Source organism: Taudactylus pleione, unplaced genomic scaffold (genome assembly GCF_031769625.1).
Source record: "Taudactylus pleione unplaced genomic scaffold, aTauple2 ptg000179l, whole genome shotgun sequence".
Classification (NCBI taxonomy): Eukaryota; Metazoa; Chordata; class Amphibia; order Anura; family Myobatrachidae; genus Taudactylus; species Taudactylus pleione.
In genome coordinates, this window is record NW_028284581.1 from 24,852,230 (window position 1) to 24,873,511 (window position 21,282).

Sequence of the window (21,282 nt, forward strand, 5' to 3'; positions counted from 1 at the left end):
AATTACTGCATGCAGTAAGAGACATTGACACCTCACAGGTGTTGAAGCAAACCCACGACACTGATTATATGCTAAGACATTAGGCTACATGTCATAGCACAATCAGCATTTCAGTGACTGTAACATTGACCATTTGCTTACACTGTATAAGAATTAAGCTCATCGCATAGGACCCACTGGTGTTCTATAAATACTACATTTATGTTGTTGATGCAAATCAATATTACATTAAAGGCTTTCCAGCTAATAATAAGTCTCCTATCAATGTCTGATTAACGCAGGTATAGAGACATCCAGCATCTCACACATTAGTTTCCTGTATAATGACAAAAACCAATCCTCCAAGGGAAGAGCACAGTCAGTAAACCTTATGGTTACTTTTTTACGGGATGCAATCGGGAAACCGGCTGCCTTAATACCGACAACCGGCTTCCCGACTGTCATATCCCCGCGAGGGTGAAATGCCGGGCGTCTAGATGTAGACGCCTGACATTTTCCCAACGCTGGGAGACAGGCGCCCGGCATTCCGATCGAAGGGATGCCGGGCGCTGCGACCGGACAGCCACGGCGGGGGAGGGTTAGGTGTAGGGCACCCGGGGGGGGACTTAGGGTTAAGCACCCCCCCGGGAGGGTTATGGTTAGGCACTCCCGGGGGGGATTAGGGTTAGGCACTTGGGGGGGAGGTTAGGGTTAGGCACCCCTAAGGAGGGTTAGGGGGTTAGGTTAGTTTATACTTACCTTAGGGACGATCGGGATTTCCAGCGCTGTCGGGCTTCCGCTGCCGGGAACTCTGCTTCTGTCGGCCTGCCGGTGCCCTTTTTACCTATACATTGGCCTATCAATTGATCGGCCAATGTATCTGTCAGTGTGTACCCAGCATTAGCCTCAGACTTCTCTCTTCTGAAGCACGTTTTATATTCGAGCAAATATACAAATCTACATATGAGTGTGGCCAATGGCGTAGTGAGGACAGTGCCGGCAGAGTGTGAGCTCCGGGCACCGAACAGATCAGAGGGTGCCATCGCCCATGATTGGAGCTCAGCTCCTTTCGGAGGCAGCAGAAGCTCATTGGAAGTAAATGTGAAATGGCCGAGAGGTATCTTATTTTTCTATTCTTGACCAATTTCTTATTTCTGTCCTACATCTGAAGTTACTGACTTGGGGCATGATTCAGAGATATACGCAATGCCGATATTTATGCTGATCGAGTGATTGTTTGCCATCGTGCATGCAGTGCGCCCAACGCAACGATTGGTTTGCCATTGTGCTTGCACAGAGGGTTAATTCGCAAAGTGAGTGACAGGTAGTCAGCATTTGGGGGAGGTGGCGGGGTGGTTAGAAGAACGCAGGCATGTCTGACCGTTTAATGGTCATGGGCGTGCGTAAATTAGCTATTGTGATCTCCGCAGCATGAGAGCTCTCTGCGTGTCAGGAGAGCTGCAGTGTATGAGGCAGGTTAGGCTTGACTTACAAGCTGCATTGCTGCCCGATCTGCGTAGATGTTACTGTTCTTTACGCTGTTGTAAGGGGAAGCAGTTGGGAACCCGACGGACGAAATCCTGACCGCCAGCTTCCAGACTGTCTAATCCCGGCAAGGTACAAATGACAGGCGCCTGTCATTAGACCTACGCCGGGAGCCCGACACCCAGCTTACCGATTGAAGGTAAGCCGGGTGCGGACAGCCGCGAGGGGGAGTAGGTTAGGCGTTCCCGGGGGGGACTTAGGGTTAGGCACCCCCCCTGGGAGGATAGGGTTAGGCTGCGGGGAAGGGGGGTTAGGTTTAGGCACTTAGAGGGGGGTTAGGGTTAGGCACCCCTAAAGGAGGGTTAGAGGGTAAAAATAAATTAGTTAATACTTACCTTTCTAGCTTCGGGATCTTCACCAGTGCCAGGCTTCCGCTGTCGGGATTAGAACATACTGATTCCGTTGTAAGGCAGCAGTGGGCGTTCCTATGCTCGGGTAAGCTTTTGAAACAGCCTATTTTCACAGCTGCATTCTGAGCAAAATCACAGCTGCGGTTGCATTAACGTACATCTCTGAATCAGGTCCTTGGTTTAATAAATGATACCATAATCTTTTTTTATACACATGTCACTTTAAAATTTGGCATTCTGTTCATGTAGAAGTAGAAACCACAACTTACTTGCTTATCTTCTCATTCTGTCCATGCGGAGCATCATCTGGCCCACCAATACCAAGTAACATGATACTTTTTCCTAATACTTCCTCCAAATTTTTAGCTATTGGAATTGTTCCCCCGGCACGGATCATGTCTGCATCAATGTTGAACACTAGAGGGCAGATGCAGATAGCAAATTCCAATTAGGGTGAAAGCATTTCACAACATTTAATAAATCAGCATGGTCAAAGTAATAGCCAGAGGCTTTATTTACGAAGCTGCTTATCGGCGGGTTGCAAGTGAAAATGTAATGCTTTACACTGACTGCGGGTGCCCTTTTACATTTTCCCCTGCAACCCCGCCAGGTAGCAGGGGCTTTTGCAATTAAAACTCTTAAGTCTTTCTCTAATGGTGCATACACACAGTCAGATCTGTCAGATGAACGATTTTACAAACGATTTGAACAATTTTGGACAGTATTAAAATGAATGGAATCGTCCAAATCTGACTGCAAACACGTGAGATGTCAGATATCGTTATCTGACATGTGGGAACGCGCATCGTTGCAGGCACACGTCAGATTTTCTTTCAGATATGAACGATTTTTAAAATCGTTATCGTTCAGATTTGACACAAAATCGTGTGTATGCACCATTAGGATGGCTTTGAACCACAACAAAACTTTTTGAATGTACGTATTATTGGCCTGATTTATTACGGATAGCAACTGCGAATGCAATAGCGATTACGCACGCAGTTTAACTGCGATAGTATGCTAATCCATTGCGATTGCTATGCCGTCGCAGCACAATGTAAGGACGCCCACTTTACACACATCCATAATGTTTAGCAAGACTGCAAAACAATCGAGTACCATCACAGCCTTTTGCACAAGCTCTGACCTTACTCAGAAATTGCTAACTTCTTCGCACGCTATGAGTACTCAGGCTGAGTACGGCATTGCAGTGGATAATTTATGCACGCCCATGCAACGCACTGGCACGCCTGCGTTTCGCCAACCACTCCCCTGTCACCACCCAGAAACGGCACTTCCTGTCAATCACTTTGCGATGGGTCTGCATAGTCACTGCGATCGCAGTCCCGATTGGAGTGACCGGTTCGCGCACTGTGATGCATGCTCAGAAGGCAACAATCGGCCGATTGCGCGTGTAATCGCAGTTGCGAACGGTAATGAATAGGTCCTATGTTCTATGGAGTTAGCAGCAGAGGGAATTTTTAAATGTTATTTTTCCTTAAAACCACTTACTTATATAGTTAATTTCTATTAAACTTGCAGATCTTATGTCTTGTATGTTTGCCCATTTACAGAAATAACTGTCATTGCAATGAACACTTTTTCCTATATGACCAATCAATCCATTTCTTTGATTTACAGTAATACTTCTCGTCTACAGTCATTGGGCCTGATTCAGAGTTGTACGCAATGCCGATGTTTTTGCAAATGGAGCAACTGTTATGCTACTGTGCCTGCCTCTGACTACATTACTGTAGTCGCATGCAGTGATACTTTAGGCAGGGTGTGTATGTGGGAAGCAACAGGGAGTGTCATCTGGCGTGTCACATCCTGCATCTGCGATCCCAAACACAGGAAACTGCTCCGGTGTCTCATGTAACGGCAGCCATTCTGAGTGACCATACACTAACTTAATGAGTCGATGTTTGCCTGATCTGTGGGGGTCATTCAGACCCGCTCACGAGCGGCAGGACGCTCGCAAGCGGGTCGATGTTCCTCACTGCGCATGCGCACGACGGAGGGAGCTCCGTCGCGCGCATGCGCGAGACCCGGCGAGCGATGGGCTCACCATCGCTCCGGGTCTCGCACCAAAGGGGGCGTGCTGTCGATGTTGATTGACAGCACGCCCCTTTGGTGGGAGTGCCGGGGGCGTGCCTGCCAGACGGAGACGTTCCCATGGGAACGCCTACCGTCTCAAACCGGCCCCACTGACATCACTAGTGATGTCAGTGGGAGTGATTTTGGCTCTGATAGAGCCAAAATCACTCCAGGGCTTGCGGCAGCGAGACCCTACCGCAGGGTCTCCGTCGCAAGCCCGATGGTCGCGATGGTCAAGACCATCGCGACCATCATCATGGACTCTCGCTATAACTGTGGGTGGTAACCCACAGGTATGCGAGCATCCATGAGGACGCTCCTAAAACAGGTAGGAGGGCCCTGATTCAGAGCGAGCACTCTGGTCAGAGCGTTCCGCTCTGAATCAGGCCCTGTGTCCGATGCATATGTGCACACAGTTGCGGCCAGCTACGATCGCTCCGGTGGGCGTCCCAGTACAAGTACCGATGACTGTTCCATTACAAATTTTTGAATATCCTCAGCTGAAAAAAATGCAGCTGCGGCAGCAATAGCATACAACTCTGAATCAGGCCCATAGGTCCTGGGTACAAAAACGCAGTGTATTATGTACAAAAAAAATTTATTGCCCATAAATTACATAATTAGTTGGAATGTTTTCTTGCTACAACTTTTGTAGGGCTGGTAGAGCTCAGTTTATGAATTATCCCAGGTTTAGGATCTAAATCGCCCTGTACTACTTCCATTACCTCTGGTCAGTGATAGAGATTCAACAAAAAACAGCAGCAGCAACAGTTATGTACTCCTGTAGCGTATGTTTAATATTGGAGTAAGATACATAGGCAAGTAGTATGCTCAGCAGGAATGCACTTTAGTGAACAGATTAAAAATATAAACGTTGTCCAAGCACAGTTCAGGGTCTGTTACACTTACGGGCAGCATGGGCACAAAAGAGCTCAAGCAAGAGTATAACACAATCCAAGGGTCTGGTACACTTATGGCAACGGAGAAACAAGAAGGCTTAATGCGTAATGTATGCTGGGCAACAGAATAGGCAGGAGACAATGTCAGAGAATCGGCAGCACAGTCGGTACCACGGTATTAATGACTGAAGGGCACACACGATTAAGCACAAGAGCTACAGTAGGCTTTAATAATAAACTAGCAAAAGCTTGCTAGGTCTGGATATCCATTGAATATACTGTACAGTACAATCCTGCAATTTGGCTTTGACATTTCTGAAACTAAAAACTCTGGCTTCAGGCAGGTGGCGCGGCAGTGGGGTCAGGCATGTGTCCAGAACTGAATACTATATTCAAGCCTTTAAGATATAAGACTCCTTCATTTCTACTGTTCAAACACAATAAAATAATCTGCTAGAGAGTGCTTGAGCAACTAGTTTGAAGTGTAAGAAGAGGTGATGAGCTTGTGCTAGGGGTAAGCGTTTTTTAGCTATATAAAAGAAAGATCAAGCACCCCAGATATTTATTGGGTTTTATTGTAAGTGGACTATCGGCCTTATTCAGCTTGGATTGCTATTGCGATCGCAGCTGCGATTACACATGCAGTCCAACTGCTATAGTATGCTAATTGATTGTGATCGCAATGCAATCTCAGCACAACATAAGGACGCCCACCTAACCTTACACACATCTGTAATGCTTAGCACAATAGCAAAACCATTGGTACAATCGAGTACCATCGCAGCCTCACGCACACATGCACAAGCTCTGACCTTACTCAGGAATTGTTAACTTCAGCGCACGCTATCAGGCCTCAAGCTGTGTATGGCATCGCAGTGGATAATTTATGCACGCCTATGCAACGGCGTGTGAACACACTAGCACGCCTGCGTTTCCCTAACTACTCCACCCCCCCCGTCACCACCCACACACGGTGCTTCCTGTCAATCTCTTTGCAAGGGGCCTGTTTAGCCTCTGCAATCACAGTCACGATCGCAGTAACTGGTATGCGCACTGCGATGCATGCACAGAATGCAACAATCGCTTTATTTAGACTCTTCTACTGTATAATCCTGAAGGTGATCCAAGACTACTCTGTGTATGACCCCTGGCTTAACTTTGACTCCTCTCTAACATTGTTCCTGTAACTTGTCACTACTCACAGGTGGATAGTGGATGCTAGCCCATACTTACCTTAGGATTGTCAGAGACCTAGAACAGAGGTGCAGAGTATAACGTTGCGGTGGTGTGCACCTGGTACCTCTGTAAGGTGGTTTGGACTTTGCTGTGTCTGACACACAGTTTGCGGCCCTCCATCTGGGTTCCCAAGTACAGGACTGGTAGGCACTGAAGATGGTACTCTGAGAATAACTGAGAGGTGATTTGACACAGATGGCACAGGACCAGAAACGGAGCAGTCTGGGATGGCGGGGACAAGGAACAGGGCACAGGGAAGGCAGGAATTCAATCAGGTACTGGGAAGCGCTGAGACTAAAAGTAAGGTATGAGAGCCTATACTCTGGCACAGGAGCTTCCCCCAGAACCTCCATATATAGGAGGAGTTTGAACTTGATCCCAACGTGATGTCACGTTTTAGGCACGCCTGCCCCTTTAAACTTTAAACAGAGCAGTGTGTGTGTCCCTATGGGAACCACAGCTGCCTCTATAGCTGGAAGGAGGAAGCCAGCCAGGCACTTCTGCGGATGTTGGGGACTGCCTGCCCGCTGCGGTTCCGGGTGCTGGACCCGGGAAGTAAGCGCTGTGTGCCGGTGCGCTGTGACATGCCATCTGAGACTGTGAATGGCTTGTACTTTTCTGAGACTGTGGGGTAGATGTATGATAGCGGCACTTACCGTGCCGCTATAACGCTTCCCACTTCGCCTCTTTACTGAGGCGAAGCAGGAAGCACTACCGACGAGATGTAAGAACATCTCATCGGCCGGAGAGGGGGAGCGTTAACTCCCCCCTCCGGCGTTACCCGCTAGAGACCGCAGCGCATCAGCCTAGTGCTGATGCGCTGTGTCTGTGTCCCGGCCGGCTCCACTGAGCATGCGCGGGATCTCGCAAGTATCGCCTGCAGCCGGGAGCCAGCAGCAGCCCCAGCAGGGACAGCGCTGTCCCTGCTGTGGGGATAGGCTAGCGTCAGGCTGTAGCTGTCGATAACGACAGCTACAACCGGCCGAACGGTCATGCGGTATGACCGTTCATACATGGCCCTGACTCTCGGCGCTGCTATCTTGTAGATAGCAGCACAGATAATGACAGGGGCGCATAGCGCCTCTGTCATTTACCGCCCAGACCCCCGATCATAGTGTTCACTCTAGCTCCGGCGGCAGGCAGGGCGCCGGAGCTAGAGAGGGCAACCTTATGTGCGCGCCTGCACCCGAAAAGGGGGTGTGGTCATGAAAAGGGGGAGTGTCTATAAGACGCGTCCCCTTTTCGTCATACTTGGGGGCATGCCCGGCGCTTACGGACATGCCGGGCAGCCCCCAAGCGCTGCAGAAAGGGAGAATAGATGCCGGGCGCATGCGCCCGGCGTCTATTCTCCGGCGGTGACCGGGACACCACATGTTTCTCCACCCGCGGGACACTGCGTCCCGCGGGTGAGAACGGCCACCGCAGGCTGTGAGGGCAGGGCGCTTTTTGCCCTCCAGAAGGAGGGCAGGGCGCCGCGCCCCGCTAAAACAGCCTAGCGGGAACGCTATCATACATCGGGGAGAAGCGGTATCAGCGCACATAACGTGCGCTGATACCGCTTCTGGGCTTCATACATCTACTCCAATGTATGGCTTGTACCTGACTCTGTGTGTGACTTCTGCATTATGGGCCTGATTCAGACCCGCTCGCGAGTGCTGAGCGCTCGCAAGTGGGTCGATGTTGGCCCAGTGCGCATGCGCGAGACCCGGATAGCGACGGGCAAGTCGTCGCTCCGGGTCTCGTACCAAAGGGGGCGTGCTGTCGATGTTGAGTGAGAGCACGCCCCCTTTGGTGGGCATGCCGGGGGTGTGGCTGCCCAAACGGAGGTGTTCCCATGGGAACGCCTACCGTCTGGGGCCGGCCCCACTGACATCACAAGTGATGTCAGTGGGAGTGCTTTCGGCTCTGTTTGAGCCAAAGCATTCCAGGGCTTGCGGCAACGAGATCCTACCACAAGGGTCTCGTCGCAAGCCCGATGGTCGCGATGGTCTTGACCATCGCAACCATCTTCCTGGCCGCTCGCTATAGCTGTGGGTGGTCACCCACAGCTATACGAGACGCCAGGAGGCCGCTCTAAAAATCAAGAAGGACGGCCCTGATTCAGAGAGAGCGCTCTGTCAGAGCGTCTGGCTCTGAATCAGGGCCAATGCCCATTGCATAGCTGTGTACCAGTCCCAGGATTACATCTCTCATTCTTGCCCACCACCAGCCTATCATGCTAGGAAACGGGCCTTATTAGGCACACTTCACCTCTATTCCTCACCATGTTACAATTTTTATTTTTAAATATAATATTTGCATCACTGGTATTGTTATGCATATCTATTCATAAATATACTGTATATATTTTTTTTTATCTTTGCATTTATTTCCAGTTTAAATAAAAAAATGTTTTTTTATTTTTTCTGCAGGGATGGGTCAAAAGTGTTGGGGCGGGAAGTAATAGAGGGGGTCATTCAGACCCGCTTGCGAGCGCAGGATGCTCGCAAGCGGGTCGATGGTGCCAAATTGCGCATGCGCACGACGGAGGGAGCTCCGTCGTGCGCATGCGCGAGACCCGAATTGGGTCTCGCACCAAAGGGGGCATGCTGTCGATGGTGAGTGACAGCACGCCCCCTTTGGTGGGCATGCCGGGGGCATGGCTGCCAGACAGAGGCGTTCCCATGGGAACTCCTACCGTCTGAGTCCGGCCCCACTGACATCAGTAGTGATGTCAGTGGGAGTGATTTTGGCTCTGATAGAGCCAAAATCACTCCAGGGCTTGCAGTCACCGAGACCCTACCGCAGGGTCTCGTCGCAAGCCCGATGGTCGCGACCATCATATGGACGTTCGCTATAGCTGTGGGTGGTAACCCACAGCTATGTGAGCGTCCATGAGGCCGCTCCAAGTTGAGGGAGGAGGGCCCTGATTCAGAGCGAGCGCTCTGGTCAGAGCGTCCGGCTCTGAATCAGGCCCAGAGTTCTAGTTTTTAGTCATTTCTAAACTCGCACATTTGTTTTGATAGTGTTTTTCCATACAACTCGTGCGATGTAATGGGGTACGATTTTTTAGCCGAATTGCGTTTTCGCGTGCGTGTTCTCACGAGAATACAGATCCGGAAGTATACATTTCTTTGGACTAATCGTAATGCGAGTTTCATTTACTGTTCTGTCGAGTTTAAACAAAGTCACTCATTGGCCCTCCAAAGTCTCCTGATGCCTACCTCACACACCCTATATAAACCCCTATCCTCCATTTTGTCCTTTGAAAGGTAGTGAGGAGTTTTGTGAAAAAGTGGTGAGAGAGAGTAAAAAAAAAAGCCTAGAATTGTATTGGTATTGTGCCCCTAGGCGTTGTGGTGAGTATGCAAACAAATGTTACTACTTTTAAGTGTCTTTTTTTTAAATTATTGTAGATCCCATGTTTGTTTGTTTTTTTTAAATGGTCTAGTGTGTACGCACCTGTATGCACTCCCATAATGGCCATATTCAATTTGATTTGCACCCGTGATACTTTTCCGCCTCGCGGACATTCCACCTACTTCGCCTGGTTTGCATGGTGGAAAAGTATCGCGGGGACGCGCGATACTTTTCAGCCTCCCGGACTTTCCACCTACTTCGCCTGGTGAATACGGGCCAAATCGTTTTGTTTTTGTCTAATCTCTTTTTTAAAAATTTTCTTATTAAAACACAGCTGCTGCACCAAGGAGGTTAAGAACTCCTAAACTCCTAAAAGACCTCGCATGGAAAGGTCAATGGTGCAGGCTGGTGAGTTAAGCCAACGTTTGAAAAACCCACTTACACAGATTTTGTTGTTTTTTTTTTATTTGAATTTCTACAAAATGTCACATTACTTAATTAACCTTAGCATTGTGACATTAAAGTCTACAACACTAGCAAAGTCGAAATTATGTTCTACACATATTACTTATTTTAAAGTATTAATTAAAAGGTAATGATAGAGATGTGTACACAAACATAGCCTCCTTGCATGTTAAACAAGCCTTATCATTTTTTTGTGTTTTTTTTTATAATACAGACATTTTAATTGTAACTATGTGTTTTATTTGCACATCAATGGCAAAAGAATAGACAAGCAGCTTCTGCTGATTCAAATGATGTGCGGCATACCTATATTTTTTGACAGACTGCGGGTGTATCTGCATGCCAAATGCTACGTTACAGTGTCATAAGCGATGCCACTGTAACATAGCATTTATCATGCAGATACACCCGCTGTGTCACTTTATTGCAGTCACTACTGAATGTACCTGTTTTGCTTTTTATATATGTGAAACTCAAACTCAAAAATAAATATAAACACACTTTTAAACATTTTATTTCTACTATATTTTACTTTAATTTTTCAGGACCATCAGGAGTTTCTGTGCCTCCACCGTGGACCACACCACCAGCGTCTAGGGTCCCAGGAAGTCATTTTGGATTGGTGGCCTACACGTCTGAGGAGGAGGAGGAGGCTGAGGCAAAATCCACCTGCACAGCACCAATAGCCACCAACACAGCAACCAGCACAGCCACCCACCCCCAGTGCAGATGAGCTGGCTCAGTCCCTGCACAGCTTCCGTCAACACCAGATGCAGTACATGGAGATGCAAAAAATACAAATGGACAGCATCACATACCAGCTCAGGAAGCTAAATAGGACCTCCGCAGTAGCCCAGGGGACCCGCACCCGTATGGCTAGTGACTTCAGTAGGCATCTGGTGGAGCTAACACAGGCTGCCAGAGACCAAAATCCTGCCATACAGGAACAAACACAGGCTGCCAGGGACCAAAATGCTGCTATATGGGAGCAAACACAGGCCGCCAGGGACCAAAATACTGTCATACGGGAGCAAACACAGGCCTTTGTGGCATTACAAAGGGAGCTGGTGGCACAAAGGGCTCTTAGGGACATGCCATCTGCATCTACACCCAGCTCACAAGCCACCAGTCCCCAAACGGTCTCACCAATTAGTCCCCCGAGGCGAAGTACCCGTACACGGTAGGGTGCAACTACAGGGTCAGGGAGGGTTAGAGGTTCATCTGCCTCACAGTAATTTTTGTTTTTAAAATTTGTTGTTTTTTTTCCTGATACCTTACTAGTTTAGGGCAGTAAGTTGACTTAAATTTGTGTCTGTCTTTCTTTACAAACTAAACTTAGATTGTATTGTTTATTTTGAACTATATTTAAATGGAACAGATGTTTGTATTTATTTATCAACAAAAAGTAGGTTTCAGGGAATAAAAAACACAGATTGTGACTTTACATCGGGGAGAAAGACTTCTCGCCAATGACGACATTTTGGCCTGTTTTGACTTTCCTCCGTATTCAATTTGGAAGACTTTTCGCCTAGGCGGAAAGTCAATGCAATGTAATAGGCGGAAAAGTTTCGCCTATGAATAGCAGGCGAAAAAAGTGCAGAATTGGGGTTTTGGGGTGCAACGTTGCAGGAACCTCCGTGCAGCCTTCAGACAGTCCCCCAAAGGTAAACCGTGTCAAAAAATGTAGAAAAAAAACATTTAAGGACACCCCAAAAAATCAGTTTGAATTTGGGGGCGAAAAAAAAAGGTTGGGGAACGAAGTTAAAAACTAGCGAACTAGACTCTGGGGGGGTCCCCAAGTATGCCCCAGGTGTTTATTTTATTGCAGGGGCTTGCGGCAGGTGGATTTTTCAGGTTTTTTCAAACTTAACTTTAGCAACTTTTAAATATGCTGACCCCCATTTTCAAGTACCCCAAATTTGCTGGGATAAGTTATTTTAGGCAAAATAAACACCTGAATACTATTCTGCACCACTTATACAAAAACGCTATTTAGCAGCTATTGAGCCTGTTTAAAAACACCAAATACCTTCAGCAAGTCAAATCGGGGGTAACCATAGCTAACCCCCATGTCAGAGCATCTTTTGGGGGGTGTCAGGCTGATTTCCCCAAATCTTACAGTACTGTCCACCTGTTCAAGTTTCGCCGGGTCCCGTTTTTGCCATTTTCAAATAGAATACGGGATACGCGGCCACGTGCGCGATACTTTTCCGCCTGCAAACCAGGCAAAGTAGGCGAAAAGCCCAGGAGGCAGAAATGTATCACGGGTAATAATTAAGAAATATGAGTATTTACGTCCTTAAAAATTTGTTTTTTTTTTTACACTTATATGCATTTTTGTATATGTTTATGGATTGAAAGATTCATACCTTTTTAGAAATAAATAAAAACTTTTAACATACAACTCTCCATTGTCACTTTGGTCTATTTTTTGGCAAGATTATGGTAATGTTTTATGTGCGAGTTTCGAACTCGCACCCTATTACATTGCATGAGTTGTATGTACAACCTGGGGAAACATCTAGATGCGAGTTTGAAAAATGTGTATTTGGAAAAATGCTGTCATTTTTGCGATGACAGCTTTTCGGAAAATAGATACTTTTCCCTCTCTACTCTAAGCTACCGCAGCTGGAAACAGTGCTGCGCATGCGCTGTTACATTCGTAAACCCAGCGCATGCGCAGCACTACCTACAGCGGCGGTAAGTTTGTGTGCCCCCCCCAATCCTCCCTCCGCTCACCTCCCCCCATCCCGTACTTTCCTGCCCGCGCAGGAGCCTCCGGCTCCGTCCTGCTTGTCTGACACGTGGTCTCCCAGCACACCACAGTACAGTTTAGAAAAAAAAAAGAAAAGTTTTTTTTTTTCTAAACTTTATTGTGTTGCGAGCAACCACCGGAGCCAGAGGAGGGACCAGAGCGCCGAAGGGAGCTGCGGGGGACCTGTCCAGCTGACCGCAGGTAAGTCTCACCTGCTATTCACCACCTCACAGTGGCGGATAGTACCTCCATCAAGTTCCGAAAATACATAATTTTCGGAATTTGATGAATACCATAATTTCCATATCCCCATACTAATGTATGGGGAGTGTGGAAATTAACGCAGGGGGACTTAGCAAGAAGATATCAGTGTTATCTCCTGTGCTAAGTGTGTTCATGAATACTAAAATAACATTATTTAAGGAAAATGTCCTTAAAAACTTTATTTTAGTGTTGATGAATAGGCCCTATAGATACACATGCTAAAGAGTACATTTTCAGGATTCAAGTCAAAATTGAATGCTTTTCTGGCGGGTGTGGTTGACCTGCATCTCCAATCCCTTACTGTACCAAACACGCAGATATCCCATATACACCTCTCCAAATACGAATAGCCACAATGTTAAGACATGCTCTACACAAAATATGGCGTTATATTATGCTCAAGCCCAGTGTGACTAGTTTTAAGCAAGTCTCATTTTTAAGTGATTTATATTTAACTCTGAGATGGTATCAGGATTTTTTTCGGGGTCCCCAAAATTGTTTCATATGGGCTTATCATTAGGTTTTACTGCATTAATAAATCAATGTTATCTTTTCCACAGGCTGCATCTTATTAGTGGGCAACTCCACATAATGTGGAAAGTTGGCCTATGTAATTATCACCCACTTTATCAATGATGCCCATTTATGTCCACGTTCCATGTATCCTTCTATTACCTCTTTCCACTGCTTTCCTTGCAGCCAGATATTGGGGATCGCTCATATTCGCTAGCCAGGGCTGTGCTCCGATAATCATGGTTACCTTCATTTTATTAGGGCTCTTGCGTTCTGAAAATTTGCTTTCCAGGTAGTCAGAAACCTTTGGAATAGTACAAAATATTACAACAATTGCTTTTGTTAGAGCTATGTAGATTACTAATACACTATGCTTAAACAAGCTATGGATCTTAGGCTATAATGGAACTAGAAGTTACTGGCATGATATGCTGGGACCATGTAGTTGCACAAATACTGTAAAGCCACAGGTTGCCTTTCTCTGGAATATAACATGGAATTCTCTACTATATGGAATAATAGAACAAATTGTTTATATACAAAGAACCCCTGTCCTTGTGCTGAACTGATTTCCATGGGGGGGAAGGAGAAGCCTGCATGTGGACATGTCAGAGAAAGCCCTTCAGGGTCGTAGTTGAGCGGGAGATGTCTAGAAATGCGAGTAAAAGGGTATGTTTAATAGGCGGGGGACGTGTCACTGGTACAGTATGTTAGTAAACGTGGCTGCGTACACAGGCACAACCGCAGACATAGGAGGCCATAGCCAGATGGAGGATGCCACAGGGTTGGTGCAAGTTTGGATGATGTGACCGATGTCTGGGTCTAAGGATGCACCAATCGGTATTACAGCGTGCACAGACGCAGAAAGTAGACCTCTCAGTACTTTGTAGCGGCATTTACATAAAGTCGAAGACAGGCTGCTGCTTGCCCTTCTGTGTCCATCTGTTAATCAGGCCCTAAGGGCCAAATGTAATAGGGTGAGAGTTTAGAAAAAGTGAGAGTTTAGCAGTAAAACCCTCACACTAATACATTGATCGAGTTGTATTTTCAATACAGAAAACACCTAGATGAGAGTTTAAATCTGAGTTTTTTGAGTCTGAAAAACATGTACGTTTGCATGTTCTGTGACTTTATTACATTGGTTGAGTTTAAAAATGTGAGTTTTCTCCAACATTTTCTAAACTCTCACCCTATTACATTTGGCCCAATGTGTCTTAATTAGTAATAATAATAATTTTATTTATATAGCTCTTTTCTCCTATAGGACTCAAGGTGCCTTACAGATAGTATGAACATAATACAGAGGCTTACATATGCATAAAACACAGAAGCCATGCATATAATACAAATGCACGGCAGCAACTTTGAGTCATCTGTTCCAAGTATTATTCATATTACCCACGAAGGATTCAAGTTAAGCAGCCATTTTAGGCACCCTACTGTACATAGGATTACATTGAGCAGAATAGGCAATGCCTAGAAGAGATGACACAATGGGGAGATAAAAATAGCAGGTGAGATCCCTGCAAAATCATCAGAACCATGAATTGTTCGTACTATACAATAGGCTACCAGGCGAGGCAGCCATGTTGGGTGCAATACATCAGTTACAATGTGCAATAAGCAATACATGTAAATAAGACATACAAGGATAACATGAACAGTGACTAGCAAGATACCCACTGCATAACTAGTTCCACGGGCAGGTCACCCTACCCTTGAAAGTACCAGGTGAGACAGCCATCTAGGGCGCACTACATAGGTTACAGGATGAGCAGTTCATAGTGTAATATGCAGAGGGGAATCACAGGAAATGAAAAGCACAGTAGGATGAAGTGGGCGGAGATACTTAGTAAGTGGGATTGGGAAGAAGGGGAACAGGAGGGATGGTAGAGTAGGGAGTCCATGATGCAGCAGTATGGAGGATCATGCAAGCAGTCAGTATATCGCACATAAAATATAATTACTAGTATACCTGTTTCTCCACAACAGATGGATTCATATTAGGAACTTGTCGAATTGAAAATTTTCCGATAACTTTTGCAGGAATAACAGTTTTTGTTCCAGATCCAGAAAAGGCTCCTTCAATGCCATGGATTGATAAAGAAGGAAATCGCCATCTGTGCATCAGTAACTCTTCCTAAACAGAAATATTTTTTTAGATCAAAATACATAAAAAGTTTACATTTGTGTAATGTAACTAATTTCAGAGCTGTAATACATCCACGCGTAGCATAACTGGCTGTGTGAGCTTTATTATGTATAGCTATGTCTACAGAAGAAAGCATTTTTATGGGTGACATCACTTGTGTCCAGTTACAATAAATGCCCCCAACTGAATTTACTTTAATCCATGCTGTTCCATTTATGAATCAGTGCAACTAGAACTCATAACTTCAACTATACTTTCATATTTACTATTGGATAGTCGACCTGGTTACCACAGATCTGCACAGTTCACACAATACTTACATTTATTCTCCTTCAAATAACTCTTAAGGGTTTATTTGCAAAGTGCCAGGTTGTAAAATTTGACACTCCTGTCCATGTTTTGCCCGATATTTAAACGGGCAGTGGTTTTACTAGCCGTGTCTTGCTAGTAAAACACTGCCCTTTTAAATATCGGGCATAAAAACGAACAGAAATGTTGGGTTTTACAATCTGACACTTGTAAACGAACCCCCAAATCCTCAAACCCAAAGTGTTTTGTGACTGGATCATATAGTCACACTAAGCACCTCTACCATTGCAATCTGGTTGGAGCAATTTGCCAAATGTGGCACTAAGGGCCTATTCATCAAAGCTGTTTGCCCTGTTATATAATGCAAAATCACTATTTTCCACATTTATCCTACTGGAGAAGGGCCAGATTGCAAATAGGGATGCATTTGGATTCCTCTGGCCCTTGCAGTACACATGAGTGACCTAAGGTTGCGCAGGAGAACTGCTGGGATGGTACCTGGCAGTGAAAACCTTTGCTGCTTGTATTAGCAGAGCACTATGTAGAGCAGATTAATGAATTGCTGCGTAGATCATAAATCATGGGGAGTTAGAGCCATAATTTGTTTGGGGCCATTGCAATTAATGATGAATGAGCCACTTAGTTTCATGTATCAAACTTTTGTAAGCTTGTGAACAGGACTCTTTTTACCTCTTTGTCTGTTAATACAGTTTCTGTTTTATTACTGTGTTTATTTCTAATTGTAAAGCATTATAGAATATGCTGGCACTACATAAATAAATGTAAATATATAAGAAGCACAACAGGTAGGAGTTGTCTGTAACAAGGGTCTCCTCCTGTTCTGCTATTGGGTAAAAATAAAGTGTTAGGTGAAGTTATCCTTTAGGGCTCATACACATAGGATTGGTAGCTAATACCCCCAAAAAACATAGAAATACCGTTTACTCCCTTTTAACAGCATATTTTTGTGGACTCCCTGTAGGATAGTGTATTATGGGGTCTATTTAGTAAGCTTTGGATGGAGATAAAGTAAACGGAGATAAAGTCCCAACCAATTAGCTCCTAACTGACATTTTTCAAACAGCCTGTGGCAAGGCAGTTAGGAGCTGATTGGTTGGGCCTTTATCTCCGTTCACTTTACCTCCATCCAAGGCTTAGTGAATAGACCCCTATGTACCTACAGAGGTGCAGCGTGTAGACATGGCACCCGGAGCACATATTCCACCCTCGCTACGCCCGAGTACCTAATGAGCACTAACGTAGAACTCCATTATATTGTAGTGTACTATTACACTGCATGCAACATTGATATTGACATAAGCGAGAAAGACACAAGTCCATTTGTTGTATGAGAATTATTACCAGGTTCTAACGATGTGCATTACCTGCAGCTGTACATTTACTGCAGATGGTTTCCCCAGAGGAAGCTATCTGCAGTAGTGTTACTATTTTTATTCTTTATATGATATGGCATGCACACTATATAAATAATATTTGGTGGAAATACATATTAAAATACATATTCACAGAGTTCTGGCTTCATTGTACAAAACCGCTAACTGTGTATTGGAACATATTCAACCCCTAAAAGGACTCCATATACTGTGCAAAGCAACAATAATAGGCAAACTTTGTGCTCTTCTACAGAACCATAATGGCACCAGGTTCACGTTATGCTGGTTAAGAATGTGCATATTTGTCCTTGTTTACTATGCTTTATAAAATGCCTTATAAAATGTAATATGTAATTATTGTTATGTAACAAAACATAATATGTCCTGATATGGGATCTGTTTGTAGTAATTTTTTATTACCTTTCCATTGTGAAGAAACGTCTGTACTCCGGTGTCAGCCTGCAGGTCATCTAGGTTAAACTGAAGATCTTTGTATAAATCTTTTTCTCGTTCGCTCACAGGTAATACATCATCATAAATACCTGGAATCAGGATTTTACCTTTGATATCCACAAGTACGTCTAGAGTAGAACAAATGGGTTAAATTGTTTTCTAGATTCTATAAACATAAGCAGTAGGATAGTTTCTGATCTCTAATGTCCTCAAATAGATCATGTATTTCTGGCCATATCAATAAGATTACATTGACAGCTTCCAACCATGGGGGAAATCTTGGGTTGGGATTGCGGCGATTCCTCAACAGTTTTGCATCCTGCCAATTTACTAAGCTCAAAACTAATGCAAAAATTACACTGTGGTACCAAAAACGCTACTACAATTTGTTTCCCAACAAAAGTATACAATCCACCAGATTTACAAAGCGGTGGGTTTTGAGCCCATCACAAAATCGCTGCAAATACTGCATGCCCACGCTCAGTTTTACCCATATTGTACATGGTACCATCTGCGTGACAGCATTAATACCATATCTGTCTACGAAACAAAAGACTTTTGCTATTGGCGCTAAGAATAATATACTGCAAATCTGTGTGTATCTAGCAAATAATAGAATGGGGATTATATCATATTTTGATCAAGATATTTAAGCTTGCAACCTGCCATCAGGGAACCCCAAGTCTATGCAAGTCGTACATTAGCATATATGCCCAACACACCATTATATTGAAGTTAAATGCATTCACCTCTCGGGTCCAGAGATAACATCTGCTTCCAATCAAGGCTAAAAAAGGCCTATTTGGTTGTGGCTCACAAGCCAGCCCTTGTCTAGATGTTACCCTCTGTACCTCTCTTAGCTTTCCATTGTAAAGAAACGTCTGTAATCCGGAGTGAGCCTGAAATTCATCTAGGTTAAACTGTAGATCTTTGTATAAATCTTTTTCTTGTTCGCTCACAGGTAATACATCATCATAAATACCTGGAATCATGATTTTATCACCATTACATTTAGCTGCAATGTAATGGTGTGTTGGGCATACATGGAGGGGCGGAACTAGCGACGGTGCAGCCGGTGCCTTGCTCCGGGGCCCGCTGTGGTGCAGGGGCCCATGGCCGCCTGCATCCGACAGCGCCGCTGCCCACCGACCTGGTCCCCAGTAACAAAAATTTCCTGTCAATTGTCTGTCATATTGGAGCCGGAGCGCTCCGGCTCCAATATGATAAACACCCGCCGCGGCTCCGCCCCTTGTTAAGACACGGCGCGCGTGACGTCATGACGTCACGTGCGCCATGTCATAACAAGGAGCCGGGCTGCTGGAGGGGATCGAGAGGAGCTGTGGATCGAGGAGAGCAGAAGAGGAAGGAAATAAGGTAAGTAAGTTGCGATAGTATGGGGGAGAAAGCACACGCTGGGACTGGGGAAGAAAAGAGGCTGACACACACTCTGGGACTGGGGAAGAAAAGAGGCTGACACACATGCTGGGGCTGGGGAAGAAAAGAGACTGACACGCTGGGACTGGGGAAGAAAAGAGGCTGACACACGCTGGGACTGGGGAAGAAAAGAGGCTGACACGCTGGGGCTGGGGAAGAAAAGAGGCTGACACACTCTGGGATTGGGGAAGAAAAGAGGCTGACACGCTGGGGCTGGGGAAGAAAAGAGGCTGACACACTCTGGGACTGGGGAAGAAAAGAGGCTGACACGCTGGGGCTGGGGAAGAAAAGAGGCTGACACACGCTGGGACTGGGGAAGAAAAGAGGCTGACACACGCTGGGACTGGGGAAGAAAAGAGGCTGACACACGCTGGGGCTGGGGAAGAAAAGAGGCTGACACACTCTGGGACTGTGGAAGAAAAGAGGCTGACACACACGCTGGGGCTGGGGAAGAAAAAAGGCTGACACACGCTGGGACTGGGGAAGAAAAGAGGCTGACACACGCTGGGGTGGTGGGGGGAAGAGGCTGGCACACATGCTGGGGGGGGAAGAGGCTGGCACCCATGCTGGGGGGGAAGAGGCTGACACACGCTGGGAATCATGGAAGGATTTTATTTTTGCGGTGCATGTAAGAACTGTAGAGAGGGACACAGCACAACGAAGAGAATTGATCATTTTAAGTCTAACGTCACAAATACAACATCCAAAGTACGGCAGCATATCAGCTGTAACAGTACTGGGGTCATTTACTTGATTCAATGTCCCTGCGGCCTCCAATATGTTGGACGGACTAAAAGATTCCTGAAAACACGTATATCAGAACACCGCTGCAACATAAAGAAAGGACTAGAAACACACTGCCTGTCCCTACATTTCAAAGAAGCACATGGACAGGATCCTAAAGGAATGAGATATATGGGTATTGTCCACATAGAAAAGAATTGGAGAGGAGGAAACTTTGAGGGTACACTCAATAGAGAAGAGCTAAAGTGGATATACACACTTAAAACCCTGACACCATATGGCCTCAATGCAGATAATGAAGTGAAGTCCGTTATAACACAATAAACCACCATCAAAATATACCTTTTTCCCCCCTTCCCCTTTCCCCCGATCCTTTATTTTTATATTGAACACGGAGATTGTATACCAACATGGTGTAAATTACCACACCAATAGATTGGTACCATCAATATTTACATGTACGTATAAACAGGGTACATATAGAGTCTGGTACCACGAATACGTATATGGTGACATGTATTTATACATGCAATTAGATGTATATATACACACGTGCATAGAGTTTTAGGCACAGTATAGTTTTGACCACTCACCTACGTACGGAGAGTATGGGATAACTAACGTTGATGCCATACATATCTATATGCCCACAAATAAGATGGCCGCTGCCCATACATGACTAATTATACCATAACAAAGATGGCGGCCACAACAGACTATATAAACCACAACTAAGAGGTCAATCATTAACCCCTGAGGAAGGCACAAGCCGATACGCGGTGGGAACTACACACCGATCACTCCGATTCTATCAGAGACTCATCATCACAGCGGAGTCCCACTCCTTAGTCTCCTCGCGGCGACGAGTCGAGCCGCCGTGCAGTGCCTGCTGAGCCCAGGAGTTGCACAATCTCGCGAGAGTGCATACACCCGGAAGTCTCGCAGACCGCCGGTGGGGACACAGCTCGTCCAGCAGCGCGTCCTGACACGCGCTGCTCTACACAGCGGAGCCAAGGACCGGAGGACCACAGACGGGAGAAGAGGATTTCACTAACCCCGGAGGTGAAGAGACAAGCACGTCCAGGGTAAGTTTTGTGCACCTGGGGGATACGGGACGCCGCCCCTCCAGACACAGACTTGGATACCCCGCGTTTAGGACTTCGAATTGACTCAAAGCTACACCTTCCATGGTACACTACCCTAGGTAGTATCACTGACTGCCCTGTATCCCAGTTGATACATACCCCCACCATCCTATATATATCCTGCCCCGAATTCCAGTTCCTATACTCAGATTCATCGCCATCTTGCATATACCCTGCCCCGAATCCAGTTCTCCCACTGAGATTCACCA

The 21,282-nt window shown here is 45.9% G+C and overlaps 2 protein-coding genes across 2 annotated transcripts in view; one reads left to right on the plus strand and one right to left on the minus strand.

The window, feature by feature from the left end:
• LOC148519955 (uncharacterized) overlaps positions 1-12,282 on the plus strand; it is a 31,119-nt gene extending 18,837 nt beyond the window's left edge. The window contains exon 3 of the transcript XR_015878890.1: positions 10,456-12,282. The gene's annotated coding sequence lies outside the window, so the exon portion shown is untranslated. The remainder of the gene's footprint in view (positions 1-10,455) is intronic.
• LOC148519956 (beta-Ala-His dipeptidase-like) overlaps positions 1-21,282 on the minus strand; it is a 48,871-nt gene that overhangs the window by 3,733 nt on the left and 23,856 nt on the right. Inside the window, exons 8-11 of the mRNA XM_088475921.1 lie at positions 17,718-17,878; positions 15,418-15,582; positions 13,605-13,746; positions 2,144-2,291 (exon numbers count right to left, since the gene is read on the minus strand). Of these exons, the coding sequence (XP_088332047.1) occupies positions 2,144-2,291; positions 13,605-13,746; positions 15,418-15,582; positions 17,718-17,878 (616 nt within the window). The remainder of the gene's footprint in view (positions 1-2,143; positions 2,292-13,604; positions 13,747-15,417; positions 15,583-17,717; positions 17,879-21,282) is intronic.